Genomic DNA, 27,984 nt, shown 5'->3' on the forward strand with positions numbered 1-27,984 from the left:
AAAGTCTTTGTTAATTGTGTCCCTGCAGGATCAACCTACTCGCTGCACGAGCAGTGCTTCGACCAGAATACTAATATTTTCAGCATATTTTTGTTTCCTTGAAAAGTCAAATAGTAGGTCTAACAGCAGATCATCAAAATTTTTCGTATTATACTAAATTTATCAAAACATTATCAGATGCATTGCAAATAGTCATTAATTGCAAAATTAAGTAAATACAGAGGTATGCATGAGATCTCTGTGTGAATATTAGGAAATATATATTGGCAATTTATAATCTGAATATAAATATTAAAAGTTTCAGAATTAACCCTTTCAAGCATAGAGGTCACAACATTGGACAGCTATTCAAAAAGCATTTTCTTGCATATGCATGGGTTTTGATGGCATACTTGCACATGTACTGTACTCATTACACCAGAAAATAATCTGATTACATTATGCATGTTACTTGTAATCCGTCATTTCAGATGAGATTGAAAAAGACCTGATCACTAGTTTTTTTCCACAGTCTGAAAACATCAATAGATCAAGATTTCCGTTTGAGGTTTTCTCAGAGAGGAGAGCTAAGGTAGAAATGAGTACGGTTAAATCGGCGTAAACTGAATGGTGCGTCAGTGTTATCTAGATAGTCAGAGTTGGGTTTACTGAGAGTTGTTCCTTCACCGGTTGTAGCGATCTTTGATGGAATCACGTCCTCATGTTCTGATATCAAAGACATGCGAAGTTCAACTTGTATGAATTCTCTGCCTGCTGGTCGAATGGGAAAAAACTCAATTGCGCTTGCAATATTTTGCATTTATATGTTTTGTATATTTTATAGCTTTCACATGATTTTATAGAATTTTATTAATTGGTTTGTTAAATGCACACAATATTGCTGTTTTATTACTGTTTTAAGTAATAGAGTATCTCTTCAATTAAACCAAAAACACATGTCCACTCAAGTTTTCATCTGAAAATCTCTTTGAAAAATGTGTAAAACATTTTTTTTTTTAAATCTTGTTTTTCATGCCCTAAGAAAATTATAAACACAGGGGGATCCTGACAGAGGTTGTCATATTGATGCATGATAGGGTTAATAATACAGGGATGTTACGTAGAAATTGTAGCCGTTCTGGTGATTCTGACCTATGAAACTGACCGATGAAGTAGGCTAATAAAGATCCTCTTATTTCACGTGAGCTGATGCCATGGCTGATGCATGCGGTAGTTTTCCCTCAAACATTTCTGCTGTACTGTATAAACATAATGTCTAGAACTGTGTTGGTCCATGACCTGTTCTCTGACATTGACAGCATTTATCCTCATCACGCCAGTTTCCGCCTTGTAACCATACTGCGAAGACTTGGCTCATAAATATTAACTAGGTATGTTGCTATTGGGCGCTTCAGTGAGGTTACTAAGTAACGTCACATTACTGTTTTAATATTCATGACCTGTTTTTTTTTTTTGAGCGAGAATATAGTATAATTCTTTAAACAATAACAAACTAAATTAATAGTATAGAGGCCTTTTGTCTTTTTGATTAAACAAACGGACATGCAAAATATTAGTTGCGTTGTCTCAGGAAGTACGCATGCGCACTGTCAACGCTGTCAGCTGACTTCCTGGCCGAGGGAGGGATTGCTGCCTGCTGCTAGTGTCCCGCTAATCCTTTAGATCCAAAAAAAATACCACGATCGGAGAGGGAACGGTCCATTCCGCGCCTATTCGTGCGGACATTAAGTAGGTATGGTCACATTTTTAAACTGAAAATACCCAAGGACAGAAAATGTTTGTAATTTAGCCTGGAAGAATGGTTTTTATCATCGAACTGTTCCGCGAAATTTCGATACAGGTCTCGAGGGAAGGAATAGAGCAGTTCACCAGCTCCCTTACTATTGATGACTCTTCGTGCATCTTGAATAATTCATATTAGCTACGAGATAAAGGAGGCGCGGTTGACGATTTCAAAACACGAACATTTAATGGAACATGCCTCTCAGTTGGCAGACATCTTGTAGTAATTACGCCGCGATTAACCACACAGGACGGACACTTCCTGTTCAGCGCCTGTACATTGAGTGAATACCAACATCTTTTGCCGTTACAATGTTTGTCGAACAAACACTTATATTTAGACAATCTCGCGGTTTGTGATTAAAAAACGGGTGATTTTGTCTGTTGCCATGCGCCAACAGATATACTCATTCAGTTTTCAGTAGCCTATATTGTTATTAGGCTCAATGACATGACGTGCATATTTTAGTGCAAGTGCATTATTTCCTTTTAAAATTATTTGATAAATGTATGACATGTATCACTTTATTCTATAAAACCTATTTAGTTTGAATTAATTTTTAGTACATTTAAATAATACATATTATTTTTATGTTGTGTTATCTTAAATCCCCAAAATGTCAGGTTGTGCAACTGCCTGAATAAATTAATTTAAAATGGTTCCTAATAATAAAAAAAGAATTAAACTAAATACCATGGCATCATTTTAGGTTTGAACCCTTTCATATAAACAAATTTGTATAAATATCAGTAGTTTTAAAGCTGTTGAGAAAATGGAAAAACCTTTGTCCAGTAATTTATACGTTCTCAAATGTCAGGGCGGCACAACTGCAAACATGGCTCTTTTATTATGAATTGACAATGTAATAACAGTAAACATGATCATGCAGCAGCATCATCCAGAGGAGCCCACCTGATCCTTGTGACAGAGTGAAAATATTTGTAGATCTCTCAAATACTGGTAAAAACTGATAATTTCAAGTATGGGTAGGTTGGTACACTTTTCATGTCCGGTGGTTCAACTACGACTATTTGGTTTTACCGCCTGACATAAAACCATTAAAAAAATGAAATTAAACACTTTGAAAGGTATTTAACAACTGATACGTGTTTAAACACATTGCTCATGACTCAAAAATATGTATTACATCACTGTAAAAAAAAAAAGCTGTATCTGTCAGTGACCAAATATGTGCTTTTAACATGGGTTATTTCTTTTATAGTCAGTAAGTCTTTTTATCTCCTAAACTACATTATTTGGTTTGTCACTAAAGCACAAACTGTTGAGAGTAAACCATCCTGGCTGCTTTATCTAGTGTCACTTATAGGGCTGAATGCCTCTCCTATCTTATCAAGGTCCCACAGAGCTCTTCTATCAGCCAGTCAGTGAGCTTCATGTTCATTTTCATTGTCCTGTGAATTATAGAAGTGACAGCCCACCATGGAATGTGAGGTCTGAGGGACAGCCACCATGATTGGAGGACTGTTCATCTATAACCATAAAGGGGAGGTGCTGATCTCCCGCGTCTACCGTGATGATATAGGGTGAGTGAGTTCATCAAGGGTGGAAAATGCCCTTAAAACAACTTCTGAAATATGAAATGAAATATACTTTATTGTCTGTAAAAATCTGTAATGTACTCCATAGCCAGCATTTCACCAAAACCTGATACATTAAAAAAAATTACACAAAATATTCATACACACCATACACATAAACATAAAAAAAATTACACAAAATATTCATACACACCATACACATAAACATAAAAAAAATTACACAAAATATTCATACACATAAAAAATAAATAACTTCACTAACTCCTGTTCAACAGTCTAATTAATACCGGTACAAAAGAGATTTTAAACCTGTTCCGTTTATAACGGAGAGTACTGTACCTCCTTCTAGACGATAAGAGTTCATAAGAGTACATGAGATGGTTCACTTAAAATCCTTTTAGCCTCATTTAATGTGCATTGCTCATACAGAGTCTAAATACTAGGATAGTCTTTCAGTCCAATCCTTTCATCGAAGTTCGAACAATATATATCTCGAATAATATCTGATTTCAGGGACTAGATCGAGTATGTTAGAGAAAATGCAGGTTGATTGTTTTCTAGGTTTTTCAAAACCATCTGGGGAGGGGTCAGTAAACAGTCACCCAGAAAACCACTAAAAACCGCATAGAACTCATTGCAACACAGACAAACACCAATCTATTTATTTTTGCTATTAGAAATATTAGAAAAAAAAAAATTGTTGGTTGGTGTAAAAAAAAATACTGGTCTTATTTTCATCATGCGTGCTCAGCAGGGTTTGAACTCCATACCATTGGGGTTATCCTGTTAGGGAAGAGGAAAGATGACAGGATGTTCGAAAACAGGAAATATTGCCCCATTCCTTCATTTTGACAAACTAAATTTCATTTTTCATTTTAACCATAAATGGGGAAGTTTTCCATTTATTTTTTTGGCTCTCCATAGAACCCCAGATCAAATGTTCTCATAAAGATTTCATTTGGTGCGTCTTTGCATTAATGTTGTCCATTTACACATGCAGCCCATCTTTGTCTTTCTCCTTTTTCCTTGTCATTATTCCCCTCATGCTCCTTGTCATTTGTACTGTTTTTCTCCATGTTCATTGTGGCTACTGTAGCACTAGGTAAGCGATCCTACTAAGACCAATGACCAGGCATGTTTTTTTTAGACCCCAACAACAACCAACCAATCACTTTGACGCATGTCACCAGTGAACCCAATCTAGGGTTGGGCAATATAGCTAAAAGATGCCTTCTAAGCCTTGATACTTCTCAACCTTTTTGTTAATGCATCTATCTATCTATCTATCTATAGATATTATAACCATTCAAAAATACATTGTACATTTTACTTTGAATTAGTGTTTTCAACTGATATATTTAAACAATTCAAAATACTGATTTGTATAAATTAAGGAAACTTAAAAAGATTTTCTCAAACAATATTCTCACAAGTTATGGCACTGGTAAGTGGGCATGAAACCTTCCTTCTTAAATTATGTTTGGGAAACTTGGGTTTATGGCCAAAAAGAAAATCTTGTAAAACTGTGTAATAATAACCATTCGTTTTTTTAATCATCTTTACCATTATAAATAATCATAGATATATATCATGTATTGCCCAGCTCTACTTCAAGCATGTCATCTGACATACTTCAGTCAATCGAATATTGTGAGGATATGTAATTGCACCAGCAGCAGGTTTATGATAATGCCCTTTTCTTTTGACTGCACTCAGGCATGAGATGACACAATGTTGGTCATTTTTTTGTGTGTGTTTGTTGGCAAATTTGGACTTATTTTTTGGACAAATTATGCACCTTTCTGATGGAAATGTTTGTCTATACATGAAACTAGAGACCTGTACGGGATGGAGTTTTCAGTCCTGTTCCCGCCTGCTCCCACTCCCGTAAAAATGTGTTACCTTCTCCCTCTCCTCTCACAAATATATGTAAAAAAAAAATGTATGTATGTCCATGAATTTATTTCAAGTTACGTGTCGCCTAGCCACAACCTACACGTCCCAGCATAAATGCTCATGATAAATTATTTATCAAAGCATCAAGATTCACAAACCACTGTTAATTTAACAAAAAAGCAAGCATAGGCTACTGCCTGCATGGTTTGGCATGGCAGAATGTGCGCAAAGTGCGCTCCGTTAATAATCCCTAAAAGCTGACATCCCAGTTCATGGCGATCTGACAAAGCTCCTACTATTATCAATGAATTTGACTGCACAATGAATCTTTCATAATGTCTACACTTAGCTTGTTATAATTAGAGGATTCACCAGTATGCAGAATTCAGCACTGAACAAAAACTCAGACGTTTAGAGCGGTGAGTGGGTTCTATCTTAAATGCATCTGATTGGCCATTGTGTTCAAGAAATCAACACACATTCCTGTGATTGGCTACATTGCAATAGAAACTCTGCCTATGCTTGTGCCTGTAAATTGTTTTTATTTTATCTTAGTTGCTTTCGTGCAACAGATGAATAACAGTTTATTTGTTTTCTTAAGATATTTCTATTTTGCGGGAGTCAAGCAAATCGTTTTATTCTCCACAAACCCTCGCGCACACACACACACACGAGTACCTTACCGCCCGCACTCAGCCATCATCTTGTTGCGTCGGGTGCAGGTCTCTACATGAAACAACCTTACACTTTCATTCATTTTAGCTTTTTTTTTTAAATCAGTTACAGCAGATGATTTTAAAAAAGAAATGAAATCGCAAAGATTAAAAAAAAATATATATATATATATATTTTATTGAACTGTATAGTTCTCTTCAAAAGAAGTTCACTTTTGTTTGTTTTAGACAGGCGAGAGCTCTCTTGTCTACGGGACCTTGTAACTTATCTTGAGGTTCATGAAGGTTTGGGTCAACAGGGAACATCCAGTCAAGTCTTTAATGCCTTGTTTGCAAATAAAAGAAGTGCTTGTCTTAAAGGGTTTACGGGCAGCTGGTGACCATGTGCTCACTCTTCCTGCCCAACTCCATTATCTCTACCTTGACCTCACGTCCTTATCCTCCTCCACAGGCGCAACGCTGTGGACGCGTTCCGTGTGAACGTGATCCACGCCCGTCAGCAGGTGCGCTCTCCTGTCACCAACATCGCCCGCACCAGCTTCTTCCACGTCAAGCGCTCCAACATCTGGCTCGCTGCGGTCACCAAGCAGAATGTCAACGCTGCAATGGTGTTCGAGTTCCTCTACAAGATGTGTGACGTCATGACGGCCTACTTTGGGAAGATCAGTGAGGAGAATATCAAGAACAACTTTGTGCTTATCTACGAGTTGCTGGACGGTAAGGCCGGTTCAGAGACATAGGAGTCATTTCCTGACACTGTTCTCTGTTATATCTGATGCTCCATGTGCCTGTGTTAACCGCATTACCTCAAACCAAACTCGCCCTCCTCTAAATGGCATGCTTTCCTGGCAGTCATCCACTGTTGGCGGTAAGGTGCATCTTAAACCATGAGCTGTCCAGACAACCTTGTCCTCCAGCTGAAATATTAAAAAGTTACCTAAATGAAACAAATGGAGACAGTCTGTGTAAAACAGTTTTGGAGCATTGGATGGTTTATTCCAGAATAATAATTCATTTATGTCTTTGCGTGTGCGTGTGTGTGTGCAGAGATCCTGGACTTTGGATACCCACAGAACTCAGAGACAGGAGCACTGAAGACTTTTATTACTCAGCAGGGTATCAAAGGCCAGGCAAGAAGAGGCTCTTTTACTATCATATTTTTGATGTTCATATGAATTACATGAATATGCAGCATAATTGAATAATTCTACTGTAGGATTAATGTGGCATGATTTAAGGAGAATATAAAATATCATTTTTTGTTAGTTTTTATCTGTTGTTGAGTTCAAAAAGAGGCTTAAGATATTGTAGTATTGTTGTATTATTTGAGCAGCAGCAGAGTGTGCCAAAAGTTATACCAATCACTATTACTATTTTTAAACACCAATGTGACTCCAGAATTGAGATTGGGAACCTCCCTTTCTGGGTGTCCTCAAAGTCGGGCCAGTAGTTTGGATTTCTGCTTGTCTTTCCAACATGTTCACTGTCCCCAGCACAACCTATATGTAAATATGCATGTACATGATGCATAATAACCTTTTTTTTTAATGTAAAAGTCAGTTTGTCCATTTTGTAACTTGAATGTGGAAATGAAGCAGTCAGTTAAGCTAACATTATTTAGTAAAAAATTATATAATTATAAAAAAAAATATATGTTTTGTAATCTTTTTTGTAGCAAGGGTGGCGCCATCTTGCAGTACTACAACAACAATTTGTAGTAACTTGTACACTTCCAGTGTCATTCGCTTTATTATTTTTAGCTGTACAAACAGCATATGCTTTTTGATATTTTAAATGTTTTTTTTTATCATATTATTTTAATGTATTGTAATTATAAACACACTGGTTTGTAGGTCAAATAGTTTTACCATTTACTCATTTATGCAGTTATTTGCCTATAGCGGCTATTGAACACAGAAAAAAGCTTACTTCATGTTGCAAAACTGGCTCATTTGAGCAAGTGATATGCGACAGCATCAACTGTCCTGAAATGGTCTTACACTGGTCCTGAGCCAATGTGTGATTTATTTTATTTTATTTTTTGCCATGTCCATGTTATCGGTGCAAATTCTAATATAAACTTTTTTTTTCTTGCTTTTCTGGACGTGTCTGTCTGCAGCATCAGGTATGTGTAATAAATTTTTTATTTGAAGTTTTTTTTTTTTTTTTAGATTACATTACATACTAGTGGCCCCTAAACATATGTAAACCTTGAAATAGTCTGTGACCTTCCTAATTGTCTTTGGTGGTGCATTATTGTCCTCAGACTAAGGAGGAGCAGTCTCAGATCACCAGCCAGGTGACTGGTCAGATCGGTTGGCGTCGTGAAGGCATCAAGTACCGTCGCAACGAGCTCTTCCTGGATGTGCTGGAGAGTGTCAACCTGCTCATGTCTCCACAGGGTAAGACCGCATTAACAGAGTTCTCATGACTGTGTGCTTCAGTTATTAGGCCGTGTGTCCACCAAAGCATTTTTTCTAGAGGCTAGCGTATTTTTCAAATTGTTTTCAATGGGAGCGCCACGATTTTAAAATGCCAGCAGCGTGACGAGGCGCTGAGCTGAGTAAAACGCAGCGCTCGTCACTGTCGTCACTGTCGCTTTTTACCCAGCCATCAAATCACAGTGGATGAAGGGCGGGACAAATACAACACCGACCGAATTGCTCGTACTACAGATGACAAGCATAATAATGGAACAAACTAATTTAAAACAAGATATTTTACATCCAGATAAAATACTTTTCATTGTATCAACATTCTTATATAGAAACAATGCAGAACAAACTATCTGTGAGATACTAGTAACACTTCTGCGGATTTTCCGTATCATAGCAAGCAAAGCATCTCAACTGATGGAAAGCTCTCAAGCGCCCACAGCTAGGCGTTTTCAGATGGCTAAAAAAGCTTTGTTGGACACGGCCTTAGTGTCAAACAATTCACACGCTACTGTGTGTCATCCTGACAGGTCAAGTCCTGAGCGCTCACGTCTCCGGTCGTGTGGTGATGAAGAGCTACCTGAGTGGAATGCCTGAATGCAAGTTCGGCATGAATGACAAAATCGTCATTGACAAACAGGGGAAAGGAGGAACTACTGATGATGCTGGAAAAAGGTTTCAAAGTGCTTCATTTTCATGCAGTTGTTCTGCTTGTCTGTTTCCTCTCTTTGCTTGCTTTGAAAATTTTGTTTGTCTCATTGTCTGGATTTTGTTTCTCAATCCAGAATTTTTAAAACATGTTTGATCGTAAAGTGTGTGGTTTATTTTGATTTTTGAAGCTGTCTGTTTTTGTTGCGTCTCTCTTTCTCTGTGCTCCCAAAGTGAGTTAGGGGGAAGGTAATTGTATCTTTACATTTCTGTGTTCAGTTTTACGTTAGTTGTGGTGTTAATCTACAGAACAACTGAGTGTCATTACTATTTTTATTTATTTTATTCAGTTTTTACTAGGGATGCGTAATATATTGGTTCATATATTAGCATTTTTAAAATGATCGTTTCAGTCTAATTTGGCGAATATTTTGTTAAATTCAGGGCTTTTATTATTATTATTATTTTTCAATTCAATCTCGCTACTGTTTTTCAATGCTGCAGAAGAACATTAATGAACATAAATGTTTTGATAACTAAGATTACTTTAAGATAACTAATCTTAACATCAATATTTGTACATCTTAATTGAAGATTTCATTAAAAAAAATGAAACGACAATGCATTTATTTGATAAAAAATCAGGAAAAACAGTAATAGTATCAACTATTAAATAAGCTGTTTTCTATTATAAAATATTTGAAAGTTTAATTTAATAGAAACATTTATCAGTGTTAAAAACTGCAATTTTTTTTCTTTCTTTTAACATGAAACCATGATGATTTTTTTAAGCATGAACAGTTTAAAAGCATTTGTTTGGAATAGACATTTTTTGTAACATTATAAATGTCTTTACTGTCACTTCTGAGCAACTTAATGCATCCTTGATGAATTTAAGTATTAACACCCTCCCCATTTTTGAACAGTACTGTAGGTTAGTGCATCCCTAGTTTTTAGAAGTAGGACATTTTAGCAGTCAGTGATTTTTTTTATTTTTTATTATATTTTGTCAGTGATAATTTCATTGTATGTACAGTTAATTTAGTAGAGCAGTGTCTACTCACTCCTGAAGGGCCACTGTCCTGCAAGTTTACCTCCTTGGTGTTGAAACCATAGTGGACGTTATCGAGTGCACTCATTCAATCCCACAATAATGAGGGTACAACCGATGTACGCTCAATGTCTAAAGAATACCCATAATGCACTGTGAATTACCACGTCTTGCCAGAAGATGGCGCCTGCCGCTGAATCATCCATCCATTTTCCAAACCCCGCTACAGCGTAATATCGTACAGGTATAGAATTATTATTAAATAAGGTTTATACATGCTATTTTCCTTGACAGAGTTCAAGATGAAACTTTTCATTTATTTCTGGAGTTGCCAGTTTAAGTTTCAAATGATTATTAAACAGCAAGCAAAAACTACAAAAGCGGCAGCACATTCAGTGTCCGAATTCACTCACTTGTTTTCATTCGCTCCTTCAAGTGGACAAGTGTTTAGTGAATGAGTGTGTAGCTGCGATTTCGAACACAGCCGAGGGCTTCCTAGGCATACTGGACACTTGTTGAGGCAAGTCGGAGCTAAACTCTGCAGGACAGTGGCCCTCCAGGAGCAGGATTGGACCCCCCTGCTCTAGTATTTGCTCCTTTTGCCAAATATCTTAAAGGTGTTTTATATCAAACTCTTTGTTTCTCCAGCAGTGGGAAGCAGTCCATAGCCATCGACGATTGCACTTTCCATCAGTGTGTGCGTCTGAGCAAGTTCGACTCTGAGCGCAGCATCAGCTTCATCCCTCCTGATGGGGAATATGAGCTCATGAGGTAAGTTCAGCTTCAGCCTGTCTTCACACCGCAGAGTCTGATTCTGCTTTAACACATCCTCCATCTGTGTGTGAAGGTATCGCACCACTAAGGACATTATTCTGCCCTTCCGGGTCATTCCACTGGTCCGAGAGGTTGGACGCACAAAGCTGGAGGTCAAAGTTGTCATCAAATCTAATTTCAAGCCCTCACTCCTGGCACAGAAAATAGAGGTGAGTTAAAAGAAAATAAAGAGACTTAGCATTGCATTTTCACACGCCTAAGACAGAGCATTTTAGTTTGTTTGTAAAACACTTTGTCAGATGATGTGTGTGGTGAATGTTTTGAATAGGTGCGCATTCCAACACCTCTGAACACTAGTGGAGTGCAGGTGATCTGTATGAAAGGAAAAGCCAAATACAAGGCCAGCGAGAACGCCATTGTGTGGAAGTAAGTCAGCGTCTTCACGTTTCTCTGCATTCAGTGCTTGTGTGTGTATACTCATGTCATCCTGTCTGTGTCTCTGCTCAGGATCAAACGCATGGCAGGAATGAAGGAGTCTCAGATCAGTGCTGAGATTGAGCTGCTGCCCACTAATGATAAGAAGAAGTGGGCCCGTCCACCCATATCCATGAACTTTGAGGTGAGCGTTGAATTAAGTGAAGTTTCAATCAGTTTTCTTTTCGGGTGGACAGTGAAAGAGGTTCTTAACCTTCAGAAAATGTTTTTATTTTATATGAGGTTCACTGTGCTTTTTATAAAATAACTCTTTAAAGTATCTAAAATTTGGACGTTTGATAGAAATTAAAATCCTGACTTAATTTAGCAATAAATATAGATGTCGTTAAAAAAAGATTATCAACTTTAAAAAAAAATCTATTTACTAGTAAGTCTCATAAATAAAAATAGCTTGTTTTTTGGTCAATGAAAGGATTTTTGAATGAAATTCAGAAAGGATTTTTGAGTATTTTTATCAGGTTTGCAGTGTTTTTTTAATAACTAAAATTTGGAGATGTTTGGATACAGTTTAAAACCATTATTTGTATTTTTTTTCCATCAATATGATGAGTAACAGGGTTGATTGAATTGACATTTGAATATTTTTATATGAGGTTTGCTGTGCCTTTATTGTTAACTTATATTGTTATAACTTAAATAACTTGACTAAAATTTGGATGTAGTTTGAATATGGTTTAAAACCTTGTTTTTGTTATAATTTATATTAAATTTTAAAAAATCTATTTACCTACTTATTTCTAATAAATAAAAGAAAATATGGCAACACTACAATAAGGTTCCGTTTAGTTAATGCATTAACTAACATTAACAACGATAAATACATTTACAGTATTTATGAATTTTTGTTAATAAAAACAAATTCAAGCTAGCTCAGGTCAATTAAATAATATTTACATAAAAGATACAACTTTTGATTTTAATATGTTTGGAAATGTTGAAATTAACAAAGTTCGTGTTAACAAGCGTAGTTAACTAATGTTAACATATGGAATCTTATTGTAAAGTGTTCGCTAAAATATTAATTTGGTCTTATTCCTCAATAAGCTCATAAGTAACCGTTAAATGAATTATTTGAATATCAGTCACTTTTTTTGGAGAGGTAGGCACAAACATTAGATGTTAAAACTAGCTACTTTTTTTATATTTTCTTATATTTATATGATTTTATAGTTTGTCTGATGTATCCAGTTGTCAACAGCTTGTACCTCTTCATGGCACACATTTCTGTTGTATTTCATCTGTTATTTTCTTGTCTCAGGTTCCGTTTGCACCCTCGGGTTTGAAGGTGCGTTACCTGAAGGTGTTCGAGTCGAAACTGAACTACAGTGACCACGATGTGATTAAATGGGTGCGATACATCGGACGCAGCGGAATCTACGAGACGCGCTGCTAATGAGCTGAGCTTAGCAGAGGGACCAGCTTTTACTGTCCTATATTAAATATACCATGTTTCCCTCCTTCCCTCTCCTTAAGATTTGTGGACGAATTAAAAAAGGCTAATAATTACAAAAATATGCAAAATGTGAAACGTAGTTACCTGTATGTACGAGTGCTGTAATGACCAGATCCAGTGGAGAGCAGTGAGTGGTGTACTTTAAAGCCTGTGCAGTTTAATGTCTGTCTTTCAAAACCCAGCTTCCTGATTCGCTGTAGTCGGTCTTACGGGACCCCTGTCCATTGTCGTTGGTTATTCTCCCATTGGTCATACTCAGTATCTTATCTATCTCTCTCTGTGACTGTTTAGTTCGGTATAAATATATAATTGAGAAAAAAAACATTGTGTTGTGTGTATTTGCAGTTTCATTTTTCTTCAATTCAGCATAAATCACATATCTATATATTGCATAGTTGTATCATGACGAATGAGGAACCTGTCTGCACAAGTAAATGTTTCATCTTGGGTGTAAAATAGATGGCAGAATAAACAACACTTTTACATTAGACACCATTTATTTGTCTTCCTGTCTCTGTTGTCATCCTGTACAATCAAAAGCTGACAGGACAAGGGAAGGCAAAGTTAATAAAATAATTATTTCCTAGATTCATTTAATTTGTGCAAAGGAGAAATCATAGGGTTGAAAACAGACATTACCATGAAAGTGAAGCATCAACTTTTTAAAGAAAAATTATTGAATTCTGAAATCAGTGCAAGTCTGGACAGGAGTTTGATGAGCCTCTGCCTCTTTCCAAATTATGAAATGAGACAACAAAAAAATTGATATAATCACTAGTGGTACAATCTCAATTTAAACAATGTCTAAAACTGACAATTGCATATCCATAGATGTACATAAAAAAATGTTGACAAAACTATTCAAAGTAAATGTTAAGGGTGAAATACAAGTTAAGCGCAAGATTTCTTTTTTATACCAAAGCAAAATTATTTTCTATCATATCGGACAGCAACTGTTGAGATTAGGTTGTATTTAACCCAGAATATTCCTTTCAAGTGGTTTATAAACTATTAATTCATTATCGACAGCTCAGTTTGTTTCACTTGCAGAACTTAATTAAGCAATTATCAAGTCCAAAACTTATCTAAACTGAACGTGGAAAACAAGCCCTTTAGCCTTAGTTTTAGGACGATTCTCAAGAGCTCTATGAGAACAATCACAGTGAAAGATAAACGGCATTGTGCGGTGACTACATGATAGGAAAACAGTGATTTGCTTCACTTCAAATTCTTTTCAAAAGTTGGACAACTTTTTTTTTATGTAAAGCATATATTTTTTAAATACAGTGTTTAAATTTGGAATCATGACTTGTCCTAAAGCATGACACACCAAATTCAAGTAGATGAGCTGAGCATAGGGAGACCAATTCGATCATGTCATGCGTCTTAATGCATTGATGGTACAGTAACTACCTCACTTTCCCAACAGTCATGCTTGAGGTGGCTTGGTGATATTGGCGTATTTTAGCTATCCAACACATTTTAGGACCATTAACCATGACAACACTGATTATGCGCCTTGCGATATGGACAAATAACAATTTTATTATTTTTAAGCTCTTTTGCATGGATGATTGCATTTATCTTACAGTTCCTTGCGGAAAGAGTTTTTTCGTTGAAGCGTTTTCGACGTTACAAGCCAATCTCGTCCATTCCAAGAGACGCGTGATCTACGAGATGTCTAACATTTATATATTATGATACGAACATTAAAATAATTAAAACTGAAACGCATTAATACCATGTGCACTCATTCGAAAACAATCCCGATTCCGGCATGATTCAAAAAGAGACGCTTAAGTCTGAATACTCGCATCCCATCGCTGACAACCATAATTAAGACCTTCACAAGTTTGAACTGACCCAACAGTCACTACTTTCTACACTTCGCTCCATTTTACACCTTCATATCTGTTAATAATACCTTGTGCGAAACTGATGGATTGTATAAGGTTTGCTTCATTTCTGAGGTTCCATTGCCAGTCTTGGAAGACATATGCATGGTGTGCGTTGGCAATCTAATCTTCGTCGTCCTCCTCGTCTTCGCTGATGGCCTGTTTGCGGGCTGCGTAGGAGTAGCCGGACAGGGCGCTGCTGTGATGTGAGGAGGGTGAGGAGGACGGGGAGGTCTTGGTGAAGAAGGGCAGACGGAAGGTTGGAGAAGGGGAACGCTCACGTGTGGGACTGCTGCTGGGACTCTGCCTCGGACTGATGGCCTGAAGCATTCGACCTTTGCCTTCCTTCAGCATGTGCTTCTGTTAGAAAGGAAGACCAACACGTAGCCAATAAGAGACCTTGAGTGGAGCCATGGATATTTGTGATGAAACTGATCCCCATGGTGACCACGACGGCTTCTCTGCTCATGTATATCATGAGTTTAAACAGTCATTCTCAACCAGCAAGATGGCTTGAAATATTTAAAACTAAATAAAATAAGCTAAAACCGCTAAAGATCAACATGCAAGCAAAATTAAATCATATTTGTTCCCTTAACAACTGCTGTTTTTATTTAAGAACCAGGGTTCTCGTAATCCAGGCAACCTGCGCGTTTGGTTGCATTGTGAGTATTTGCAGCGCGTTTCTGTTTTTGGTTTTTCCTAAGCTGCCTTATTAAACCTAAGTTAGGTGAGAATCAGTGGAGATTCAAGACTAGCTAAGTTTCCATCCAAAGTTGCATATTAAACTTATGCGCAAAATTGGAATATTGTATAAAACATTTGCGAATAAAGCAAGCAGCGTTTCCATCCTATGTGTTCAAGAGAACAAAATCACGTCACTTTTTGGGAAACTGGCACAAAATTATCCCCATATATAAATACTCATTGACTTCATCACTCTGTCTCCTCTCCACCAATAAGCTGGTGTGTGGTGAGCGTTCTGACGCAATATGGCTGCCGTCGCATCATCCAGGTGGATGCTGCACATTGGTGGTGGTTGAGGAGATTCCCCCCTTCTATGTATAGTGCTTTGAGTGTCGAGAAAAGCGCTATATAAAATGTAATGAATTATTATAATTATTAAATATCTGTTATGTCTAAAAATGGAAATTGCTGCAATCGGGGAAGCCTCTCTGGCTCTTTTTTCCTACATCATAAATTAGCCGTCATGTTTTCTTGCGTTCAGATGCTGTTGTTTGGGAGACACTCACAATTCTGTACGCGTGTACACGGGTTGTGCACCCTCCTTTAGGCGTATATTACTAATACACCCTTTAAATAACAAAAACAATATTGCCGTCTATTTCAGTTGCCTCAGAATAGAAACTCGCCAACAATGCGCCTGAACACACATCGTTTTCAGACAAGCACGCCCATGGGCGCGCAAATGCATGTGCTATTTAAACAACGTGACGCAGGACATGAAAATGATAACTGCGTCGGGCTGAAACTAGCAAAAAATATTTGCTTCGCGCCTGGTGCTGCATTGCACAGAGTGTATGATAGAGCCCATAATGTCTGTTGGTGCTTGGACACTGATAATTGCCACCTGCAGCTATATTTATAATTAAAAATACAATATTTTACCTAAAATAGGTCTTTTTATGCTTCAAAGAATATTGCATCATTAGCATAACAACATGCTGACATCAAACTCAAGTCATGTCCCTCATGTGCTTTATGTCAGTAGTGGTATTCTGAGTTGCTTGCAGCCCATGTAGAGCGTTTCAACTCAGAAATCAGGAGTGGATGCTTGACTTTATAGTTTTGGGACACTCTTTTTAAAGAGATACTCACCAACGCTCCCTCCGGTCCAAACATCTGCAGGAAGTTGCCAATGAACTCGCGGGACTTCTCTTCCCATTTCTGGATCAGGTCGATGCTTTTCTCCTCCACCTTCTGCACAAACTCTTTACTCTTCTCCTCCACATCCTTCACTTTCTTCTTCACCTTGTCCACACGCTCCTGAAGGTTGTACTTCTTTTCCTGAGTGCGGAAATGACGCACAATTTGAATTATGGACTAGAATTATTTACAATTTCTTATTTATTTTTTTTATTTTTTTTTAGAAACTCCTAGTTTCTGTAAATACAAAAGTTGAGAGAAAGGTCGAGAGTCACTGCTTTAAATGGATAATTAACCCAAACTTTTTATTTCTGTCATCATTTCTTTTTCTTCAGCGAAACACAAAGATATAAGAAAATATATTTAAGAAGGCCGTGGTAAACTACCAGTAAACAAACACATATGATGCAAGAGCGCTCACATTGATGAAGCTGACGTTAAGCTCTTTCGCGGTGTAGCCGCGTTGTAGATTCCGTCTGACGTACACGTCATAATCTCGAACGATACGCGTGATGATGTCAGAGGTGGAAATACCCTCTGTTCGTTGGGTTGGTGCAAACATTCCTGTGGAAGCCCAAAATAGAAATAAACTTTGGATAGAAGATAAATGGCCTCATATTTAATTGGTAATCAAAACGCATAAAGGCATGGTAGATTGATCCCCCAATGGAATAAAAAATAAAACAAATTTAAAACATAATTGCAACTTTTTATTGCGAATATCCCCTCGCAATTGTGAGTTTATATCATTTTATATGTATATTAAAAAGTCAGAATTGCCATTTGTAAACTTGCAATTGAGCAATTCTGACTTTTTCCCCCCCCTTCGCAACTCTGACTTTTTCCTTTTTCCAATTACCTTTTTTATATTTTTTTATTCAGTTGCAGAAACAAGCTTCCATAGCAGTCTCTGAAGGAGTTATAATTACCTGCTTCTTTGATGTGCTTGTAAACATCATCACTGTCAGCTGAGCAATATGGGATATCATCATGGGCCACAAAGTCAATCTGAGGTATCAAAAGACAGACTTTAATTAAAAAAAAGGAACAAATAAGTGGTTCACCGCTTGGTTACCATTTTATGGATGTATATAACATGGTTTTGAGTGTTACTCTCGTCTTACTCGATGTTTGGTGAGGAACTCGGGCGTGAGAGTCCACGGAGCGTTCCGGACCACCTCGTCCACATAGCGACAGTGACTAATCGCGTCGTAGCGTTCATCCTCATTCATGACGGTGAAGCCCTTTAACTCGTGTGTGAGGTCATCACTACACACTGCAGAGAGGTAAGAGAGGCACTAAATACAGCACTGACATTAAGATGGACTCTGTGCTAAAATTAACAGAATGATAAACACTCCAAATACTGAATCCCAGGATTACTTACCACCTACAATAAGGTGAGTGTTTGGAAAAAGGCATTTAGCCTGCATGAGAGCACGTGCATGTCCTGAGTGGAACATGTCGAAGATACCATCAGCATAGACACGCACAGGCCTGTCGGCTAAAAACAAAAAGAACATCAGCTTTCATTGTATCAAGGGAACTACTTAATTTAGACACACCTGACATTACATGTCAGTAGTCTAACGGTTAAATGAGAAATGTTTTTTTGAGCAGCAAATCATCAAATCAGAATGATTTCTGAAGGATCATGTGACACTGAAGACTGGAATAATGATGCTGAAAATTCAGCTTTCATCACAGGAATTAATTACATTTTAAAATATTTTCCAATAAAAGAAAAACAGTATTTTAATAGTTCATAATATTACTGTTTTTCCTGATTTTTTTTTTACCATATAAATGCAGCTTGGTGGGCACAAGAGACATTTTCAAAAACATTATAAAATCTTTCCGACACCAAACTTTTGAATTTTAAAGTATAGACATTTTTGTAAACGAACGCAACATCTCTTTCAAAAAGCTGAATTTAAAATATCTTCTGGTATCCACATTTGGATTTCTTGTAGGGATCCACTTAATATTGGCATCACATTGGTTACTGGCCAAAACTGGCATATTTTTGTAAACTTTTTTAAAAATCAGCATAGATTTGCTATAATAATGCATGATTCATTTCTTTGGTTTGGTTGGGGTTGTTTGACCTAGTGTCAGAATGATTTGCCTCAGTCAAGGTTATTCTTCTTCCAAAACGACAATAACCCTGGAAACAACAATGATGCATGACCAAAACCTTAAATTGTTGATAACAAAACAGTACACCATTCTGCAGTAACAGGTCCATAATAACAAGAGCTATGTCTGAAAGTAACATATGGAAGAAGAAAAGTGGAGCAAAATGCCATTAGAGAGGTGAAGAAATGTCATGAACTTTTAAAACAGGCACTTAATTACAGTTATGTGGTCTAAAGGTTGTAGTAGCAAATATTAAATCAAGGGGTGCCAATAATATTGTCAAAGTGGGTCTGTAATACATTGGTTTTTTTTTTTTAGCTTTTCTGTTTTTGTTAAAGAAATACAAGTGTTGATACTGAAAGATGCTTTAATTTCAATGTTGAAATGATGAAAAAAAATTCTGGCCATAATCGTATATAATGGCCAATGAATCAGCCTAAATACAGTCAGACAGTCAATGAATGGAAGTGACACCTGACACATGTATATCTGAATGTGTGTGTGGGAGGAGTTCACAACAGAGGGCAAATATCTTACGTGGAGTGCCTCTGCGAGCTTCCTCCATGGTGACGCGCTGATATGGCTTTTCTTCCATTGACTCGAGCTGATCTGCATACGGAGCCGGGTATTTCAGACCCTGAGGGACAAGAAGACCATAGCCTTTGGTCTCAAATACCATCTCTCATCTGTACACACGCTTACACCGTTATCTCACTCACCACTGTGCATCGTTTAAACTTCAGGGGTTTCTCACCCTCCTCTGCCTCTCCATTTGAACCTTCTCTCTTTCTCTTCCTGGACAATCGTGCTGAACCGTGGGCCTCCATTCAGGCTCTATGAAATGTTATGGAGAAAACTACAGTATTGATAATAACAATCATAAGGCATTTAGTTTTATTCGATCTGGGAAGTTCCTTGTGACACAAGAAAAATACAGAAATCAATAGCAATATAACCCCAGCCCAGATGTTTGGAAAGAGTATTTCATAACAGAACTGCAGGAAAGATTAAATATGTGTCAGGAAAGTTGGCTGTGGTGCAAACTATTCGGCCATGTTGAAGAAAAATGTCCAGATGTTTTTCTGATCTTCACAGGACAGGCTAAAGGAGGGAATCAAATTAAACCTGCCAAGAACATGTCCTAGTCCAATATTTTTAGATTATATACTGTACGAAGAAAATGATGGCTATTTTAAAAGTAAATCATTTCCTGAGTGCATCTACCACCACTCTTAGTATTGTACTATATAAAAAACGACGTATTTTTACATAATGACAGTATTGCTCTGATGTTTTTGTTTTAATTGGAAAATTTGTAATATTTTTCAGCATTTACATTTTAGTTAGACTAGTTTTAGTTTTTTGTCATAACTGAAACGCATTAATGGCAATGATACCTCAATACCCACGACTGAGGTGCCCTTGAGCAAGGCAGGCACCTAACCCCCAATCGCTCCATGGGCGCCGCTGTAAATGGCTGCCCACTGCTCCGAGTGTGTGTGTGTGTGTTCACTACCCCTACTGTGCATGCACTAACTTTGAATGGATTAAAGACAGAGGACAAATTCTTAGTATGGGTTCCCATACTTGACCTCCACGTCACAGTGAACGGAGCCGCTCTGAGACACTGGAAGAAACATGTAACCTGTAAATCATTAAAGTGTCGCGCTTCACTCTGAAACCCACATATTTGAATCACATTAATTGAATCACAGCCTTTGTGATTTCACAATATCCTGTATTGTGATTTTTAAATGTTTTTAATATATCACGCAACCTACGTATTAATAGGTAATAGGTCCGTAGAATGCACCACTTCTGGTATTTTGCCAGTTAATCGACACTTTTAAATTGCCAGAGGATTTTTTTAAATGGAGTACTCGAATTTAATCGAGGAACCGTGACAGCACCACTGTGAAATATTTTATGTTCTACTAATGATAAAACTGTGCAGGATGTTTTGTGAAGGAGGGACATATTTAGGGAGATTTTGAGCTGTGTTTATGATCACGATATAGTGGTTTTCAATGTGCCTAAAAGTGACTGTAAAATAGGTACTTAAATTGCATATTTTGAGTCTTGATATTTAGGATATGGTCACTGGGCTACTTTTTGGCTACTTTTAATTGGCCATTGGGCTAGTTTTGTTACGCAGACCTGGCAATCCTGATCACCATAGAGAAGTCTGTTGTTTAGACTAATCTGAAGATTTATGACATTTTTATTAAGAATTACAAGGTCCAAAAAAGAAGAAATTTAACATATGCGTGGATTAATTGTTAACAATAAGGTCAATAAAATGCATGTAGAAACTAGTGAATTTTCATTTCATGCCAACTTAAAAAAATTAAGGCAAAATATATCTTTATACACTTTTTTGATTTTAAGCTGAAATAAGATATTTCTTAATGAAAATCCAAAACTGTACCAGAAAAAAAAAAGTCAGAAATGAATATTGGTTGATATTATGATAATGGTTTTATCATGTGCAGGCAAAACTGCAAGTCAAAACTTCACATAATTACATCATAAGTGGAACAAAATCATAATACGAGTTGAATTATTTTTTTTATATTATATTAAAACATAAACTGAGAATAAAAAAGGGTCATCAGCAACTTGTTTGTTATGTCCAGAAAGAGCCTATGGAAACCTTGGCTGAATCCTTCCTCATTCCAATCATTCCTTTATCTAAACACAGAGCCTTGAGTCTTATCTGGGTGAATGCATGAGTGAATGAAGCAAAAGGAGAGGAATGTGACCCGGACACAACATTACATCCACTGTAGCACACTCATAACCGACAGATCAACTATATACATGGCACTGCTTAGAGATATGGCACTGATAAACAAACTAAATTACGGGAAGATAATTTTTCAAAGCCCACACTTGCATTTAGGACGACAAGGGGATGTAGACAGTCCAGTAGGCTATAATACAGACACAATCCCTCTATTTCAGTCTCTTATCTAAAAGCCAGTCTGAATGGTTCCTCATCTGAGCTGTACAATCACATTCCCAGCTGCACAAAGAATAACGTTACATATACTGTTTATTGAAGGTGTAACATCAGTTCAGAGACAAGGGCAACCGTAATAATGCTCGACATTCCTACCAAATAAAACGTAGCAAGTTTCTGAATTTCAAGTTTAGGAGCTCTGACATAAATATAACAAACTATGGGAGGTGGGTCTATGATATACAGGGTGAATTAACAGTGGGAGTGTCTCTAAAAGTGACAGCAGTTTAACTATTTCAATAGAGAGCTAACTTAGATATAATAGATAATAATAGATATATAATATAATAGATAAATTCCATGCCTTGAGCTGGTGAGACGACACGACACGTATGTCAAGCAGCTCGAAACACTAGCTGGTTTATGTTGACTATCTTTAGGACCCATATACAGACATGAAGACGAATTAACTTAGCTGCTTACCCTTGTGCTTTAATGCCGTTATGAGCTCAGATGGTGTTAAACGGGTGCTTGAAGGTTAAAGTTAATGTGTTTCCTCAGGTCGAAGTCTGACAGGGGTCGGAAGTGTCAGTTTAAATGTCTGTTTAGTGATCTCAGACCTTTCGATTTGACAGAAACCACAAAAGAGACTGGGATCAACTTTATTCAGCTCCAAGATGGCAGCAAAAATCATGATGATTTTAAAATAAAAGTCCCACCATCGTCGCAAGTTTAAAGATTTGCTATGCAGTGTTATTATTACCAATGCATGTTATAACGCGTTAATTTTGTTAAATAAATACTTTGCTGGTAAAACTGCACATACTTGATATAATTTATGTTTATCTTATTCTCTTTGACCTAGAGCAGGATTTGGACCTCTCAGCATGTACGTTACTAGATTTCCTTGGTAACTTTATAATGCTTTTCCATTTTTACTTAAAGGGAAATTTTTTAATTATGTCATAATTTACTCCTCTTGTCGTTCTACCTGTATGACTTTCTTTCCCAACCAAAACATACATTTCTCAAGATGTATGTTTTTATGTTTTATGTTTTCAAGATGTATTGATTTGGACTTTCTTCATGGTTAAAAGCTCAGGATCTAAAGGGTTAAAGCCTTTTCTAGTCTAAGCAAACACACACACACACACACACACACACACACACACACACACACACACACACACACACACACACACACACACACACACACACACACACACACACATACAATATACACAGTGTGTGTATGTATATAAATATTAAAAGAAGTCAAAATTAAAGAGGTCATTTTTTGTTTATTATATATATATATATATATATATATATATATATATATATATATGTGTGTGTGTGTGTGTGTGTGTGTGTGTGTGTGTGTGTGTGTGTGTGTGTGTGTGTGTGTGTGTATATATGTATGTATGTATTTATGTATGTATATCAGAATATCAGTATGTATATGTATGTATATCATGTATATCAGAAACTTCTTTAATTTTGTTTAGTATGGACCATGGACCTCATTATGTTCTTCTTTGTTTGAGAAAGTCAACAATGTGCAGAGCTGTAATCTAGACAATTGTTTTATTTTCAAGATGTCAAAAATAGTAATAAGGATCTATAAGTAGGAGTGTCCAACTTTGAACTTTTGTGTAGGTTGTCTGAGGAAACCGAGGAAAAGCGTTTAAGTAATTTCACTCAGGCACTTTCAGTCGCCTACACTGGGTCCTTCCCTGGTCGTTCCTTCCTTCCTTCCGAAGGTCTTTTCTGGTTGAGTGTCCACGTGGAGAGGATCAAGAGAAAACGGCTGTCATCATGCGCTCTCAAAGTGGCTGTTTCGTTGCAAATTGGATGGATGTGGGTAAGTGGTAGATGTTATTTGTATACGGACAGGTTTTATAGTAAATGTTTACTTTAGTAGTACGTTTAGTTGTAGTAGTTCTTCAAAAAGTCCCGAAACAAATCGGTCTTGACCAGTTGTAACCATTCAATTATAATATGTAACTCGTAATTGGATTGTGATTCTTTCAGACCTCGTTGTTTCATTGTGGTCGTTTGTGCAATTTTACTTAATTATTTGTCCTTTTTGTCTTTCATCCAGCATTACGTTGAAACGCATGGAAAACGGTCACATGCTGACACCACGAGGGCCAGAAGCAACTGCTTTTGAACTCCAGCTGTGGATTTACATTTGATATAAATTGGTATCTTAGATTGCTCCATGTGAGTAGTTAAATTCCAGCAGATTTTAAATATTTACTGAAAGAAAAAAAAAGAATTTAAAGGTATAGTTAACCCAAAAATGAAAATTCTGTCATTTACTCACCCTCAATATGTTCCAAAACTGTATGAATTTCTTTCTTCTGCTAAACACAAAGAATATATTTTGAAGGTTAATGGGCCATATTGAATTTCATAGTATGGAAGATAAAAAATACTATGGAACTTCAGCAAAAAAAATCAACTTTTATAGGTTTAGAACATGAAAGTGAGTAAATGATGACATAATTTAAATGTTTGGTTGAACTATCCCTTCAAGCTTGTATAGCTCTTTATGCTGTTTGAAGAGTCTCGCCTTTGTGTTGCCCATTCATTTTCACATTGATGAATGTGGTGTCTACTAAGGCGCACAATAAATCTTGAAATAGCCAAAATCTATGAGAGGACACTTGTTCCTCTTGCTTGTGCTATGACAAGAACAATGTTCAAAATTAGCTTAATTCATGACGACCTATTCTTCTGTGTTCATGCTTTGACAGTCATTTTCTATTATTTCAGGTGAACAGCCAATGCGGTAAAAGGCTGCTACAGCAACATGAGCAGGGTTGCATGAAACCTGGTATGGAGCTATAAACTTTAAATATGTCTGAGTAAAGAAAATCATGCCTTAAAGTGTTACCTGTTCATTGCCGATCAGATGAATGTGGTGTCAAATAGGGCAGACATTAAAACACAAGATGGCTGCTGAAAGGCGTTTACATCTATGCCTTTCGGAGTTTCATTTTATGGACATTTACATTGATAATACACTGATCATGTATAATTCAAAAGTCTCTTTTCATAAACGCAAAGCGCAATGCTAATCATTTTAATCTTATTATAAAGGGTCTACATTCTCCATTTACCTCTAGTGGAGGTAAATTACCCAGCATTCAAGGACTAGTGGTGTGTGAGGTGAGTTTAACTGACTCAAAATTAGCTTGACTGTTCCATCTTTTGCTATTTTATTTTGCTGATTTGTATGGCAAAAGGCACTGTGCAAATTGTATTTCTTTAAGAGTTGATTCACTGCTGTTCTATAGAACTACACCTATGAATGCTACAAGATTTTCAGCATTTTTGTTCATGCTTTGTTTTGATGTGTTTCTGTTGTTTAATTGTCTCTGATTCTAATATTTATTTTGGTTCTCTTCCAGATGCTGTATTCTGCATATGTGTATCTGCACTTCATATATATTGCCAAAAGTATTGGGACACCCCTCCAAATCATCGAAATCAGGTTTTCCAATCACTTCCATGGCCACAGTTGTATAAAATCAAGCACTAGGCATGAAGACCGCTTCTACAAACCTTTGTGAAAGAATTGGTCGCTCTCAGGAGCTCAGTATTATTACAAAGTGGAAGCAATTAGGAACATCCACTAGGGCCTAGTCCACACACTGGTATTTTTATAAACTGTTTTTCTGCAAAGAAAACTGCAGTTTTGAAAATACCTGTTCGTATGGACGGGGCCTTACCAACGCAGTGAAGTGGTAGGCCACGTAAAATCAGAGCGTGGTCATCGCATGCTTAGGTGCGCAGAAGTCGCATGCATGCAAAGTTTCTACACTCTGTTTTGACTTATTACCAATATGTTAGTGGGTCAATTTGACTCTCATATTTAAATGCTCCAAGGCAACTGTACAGACCCAAAATAACATTTCTTGGTTATATTTTGTTACTTTGTCTTTTACCTCCCTATGAAGCTAAAAAAAAGGAGCTTTTCCCCACTTATGTCAATACAGAATATTTTGTCAGCTACAGATGGTAAAATAGCTATCATTTCTTATTTCAATCTGTCTGAAATACTATTAAACCTGTTGTTTTTCATGACATTTTGTGTCTTTTTCTCATTTATGGACATGAACATGCATGCAAACTTTTAACACGCTGATGTGTTGTGAAATGTGCATACCGAATTTGTATATGTTCGTGGGTCAGTTTGACCCACACAGGCAACTATTCAAAAGCAACAGTACGTGCCCTCCTGTCTAGGTGGTTAGCCATGCCTGTATCTAGTGATGCCTGAAGTTCAATCAGATTAAGTTATGGGTTATATTTTCATTGTAATTGGTTGATCAGGGACCAAGCATCTTTGTGTGTGAACAAAGAAATTCATATGCAAAAAGCACACTTTGCTATGTGCTCATCTTGTCAGAAGTAATTTCTTAAATTTAAGAAATGAGTCAACAGAACAGAAGACAAATTAGTAAAAATTATAATGAAATGTTTAAGCAATATTCAATAGTTCAGTTTTGAGCATTAATGTGAACAAATGAATATGCAAAAAAAGCCAGTGCTGTTTATTTAATATAAGTGTTTAAAAACATTTTCATGATATAAGTTCAGATATAAGTTGTAATGTTTGATAAGTGTTGATATTAAAAGTTTAATGTTTTTACCTTATTCTTTGTTTTTCATTTTGTGGATTTTGGAAAATTGTATTGAATCCAATTAGGGTCAATTTGACCCACACCATACAGGCTGTACACAGAAATCGAACAGTGCATGAGGGTTAAACCCTACAGATTACAAATGGTATGGCATTAAAGTTCATGTGCATGCAAAGGCAGATGTCCCAACACTTCGAGTGTTGTTTCAATAAATAAAACCTGCTTAAAATCTTGTTGTTTGTATGTGGGTGTTTTTAGGTCTTTTAATACTGTACATTTTAATATTTTGTGGTACACCTCATAAAAAGCAAATAGCCCAAACCTTTCTCTCTTTAATTAGCAATTTTTTGTAAGTTTTCAGTTGAAAGCAGAGTTGGGTAAATGGCCCCTAAGTTTTGCCACTTTTTTACCAATGTTGTCCTTTAGGGCAGAGAAAGTAGTACAAATATATCATGATGAGTCATAGAAATGACTTTTCAAAAAGGGGGGAATTATTTGTGTTATTTAACACGAGAATGATTTACATTTGGAATATAAACATTTGATTGGTGTACACCAAGAGTGTAGACATATACATAAATCAGTCAGGAAAATGTATAATTCAGAATATTTAAATGTAGTTGAAAACAGTCATAAAAAATCTCCCCTTAGAGACATTTAAATCCTTTAATAAATGTTTACAAAATCTTTCAGTGAACAAACTAAGGGATCATTATTCAAAATTCTAACCATTAAGGTTTCAGAGAAATATGAAATATTTCCCCCTTTCCATCGATACGACAGTGTTAAACCCAGAGCATCTGACACACTTTAACACACTGCTACTATTTTGGTGAAAATTATTAATTGATTAATTCATGGATCATATTTGGCAATACAATTTCATGATGTAACAATTTCATGAATTGCATTGGCAATTCAACAAAATGTATGGTATGAAGTTTACACCTGTCTAAATATGATTAATCTTGCTACATTTAAATTTACAGCACAGCATAATTGGTAAACACACGTCATGAATTATCCCCAAAAAAGTGACATTTAAAGGACATTCTGGGAGTTCATATGAAAATATCAGCATCACAGCATCTCCCTGTGATTACACAGTGCTAAATGATACAGCTTAAGACTAATCTTCCAGCAAACCACAGCAATTCTAAACCAGGTCAAGGGGTTGTATTTTATCTTACCTACTTTAATGTCAACTATATACAGGTTTAGTTTTATCAAGAGATAAAACTTTTTATCAACACAGATGTAAAAAGAAAAAAAGTATTTTTGTTATTGAAAAAAGAGAGAAATAAGACAAAATGCTAGCTTTTATCTCCACATATCTCCCTATACGTTTTACATTTCACTAAAACATTGATGAATATGTGGAATAAAAATGTCTTTCAGTAGGCCTACAGCACAGGATTTTATAAACATTTTCTCGTAAGAAAACCAAAATGTAAAAAATGTTTCACTATGAAATTATGACCCTCTGAGTCTGTGGTATTAGTGGATATTTTAAAGGAAAACGGAATCATATGCAGCAAAAATAAGACTTAAGAGTGAGAAAATGCATTCATAATTATTATTTGTAAAAATCACGCTTTATATGTTCCCATTTTATTAATTTCGTATGCGCTTCAATCACACTTAGGCTACCTCGATCTTGACACGACACAGTTTACCC

The 27,984-nt window shown here is 36.4% G+C and overlaps 2 protein-coding genes, 1 long non-coding RNA gene and 2 other non-coding genes across 5 annotated transcripts; 4 read left to right on the top strand and 1 right to left on the bottom strand.

Annotated features, from left to right (window-relative positions):
• Positions 1–1,589: 1,589 nt before the first annotated feature.
• Positions 1,590–13,263, top strand: ap2m1a (adaptor related protein complex 2 subunit mu 1a). The gene is made up of 12 exons (XM_077210025.1): positions 1,590–1,732; positions 3,209–3,327; positions 6,364–6,629; positions 6,960–7,042; positions 8,032–8,037; positions 8,179–8,314; positions 8,878–9,022; positions 10,695–10,817; positions 10,894–11,029; positions 11,149–11,246; positions 11,328–11,439; positions 12,574–13,263. Exons 2-12 carry the CDS (start codon positions 3,254–3,256, stop codon positions 12,706–12,708), a joined length of 1,314 nt encoding a protein of 437 aa, XP_077066140.1. The 5' UTR covers positions 1,590–1,732; positions 3,209–3,253; the 3' UTR covers positions 12,709–13,263.
• Positions 13,247–22,354, bottom strand: pcyt1aa (phosphate cytidylyltransferase 1A, choline a). The gene is made up of 9 exons (XM_077209921.1): positions 22,135–22,354; positions 19,409–19,523; positions 19,227–19,326; positions 17,938–18,054; positions 17,675–17,826; positions 17,480–17,558; positions 16,972–17,114; positions 16,503–16,691; positions 13,247–15,023 (listed from the first exon to the last, which is right to left on the bottom strand). The coding sequence occupies exons 2-9, from the start codon at positions 19,514–19,516 to the stop codon at positions 14,787–14,789; spliced, it is 1,125 nt and encodes a 374-aa protein (XP_077066036.1). The 5' UTR covers positions 19,517–19,523; positions 22,135–22,354; the 3' UTR covers positions 13,247–14,786.
• Positions 22,355–23,336: 982 nt separating this feature from the next.
• Positions 23,337–26,539, top strand: LOC143720567 (uncharacterized). Its single transcript, XR_013196599.1, has 5 exons — positions 23,337–23,515; positions 23,756–23,877; positions 24,433–24,493; positions 24,760–24,828; positions 25,071–26,539. It is a non-coding gene; the product is annotated as an uncharacterized LOC143720567 (long non-coding RNA).
• Positions 24,227–24,358, top strand: LOC143742207 (small nucleolar RNA SNORA13). Its single transcript, XR_013205381.1, has one exon. It is a non-coding gene; the product is annotated as a small nucleolar RNA SNORA13 (small nucleolar RNA).
• Positions 24,538–24,669, top strand: LOC143742213 (small nucleolar RNA SNORA13). Its single transcript, XR_013205382.1, has one exon. It is a non-coding gene; the product is annotated as a small nucleolar RNA SNORA13 (small nucleolar RNA).
• Positions 26,540–27,984: the final 1,445 nt, after the last annotated feature.

This window comes from Siphateles boraxobius, unplaced genomic scaffold (genome assembly GCF_051911475.1).
Source record: "Siphateles boraxobius isolate OS27281-9 unplaced genomic scaffold, OSU_SipBor_1 1, whole genome shotgun sequence".
NCBI classification, from domain to species: Eukaryota; Metazoa; Chordata; class Actinopteri; order Cypriniformes; family Leuciscidae; genus Siphateles; species Siphateles boraxobius.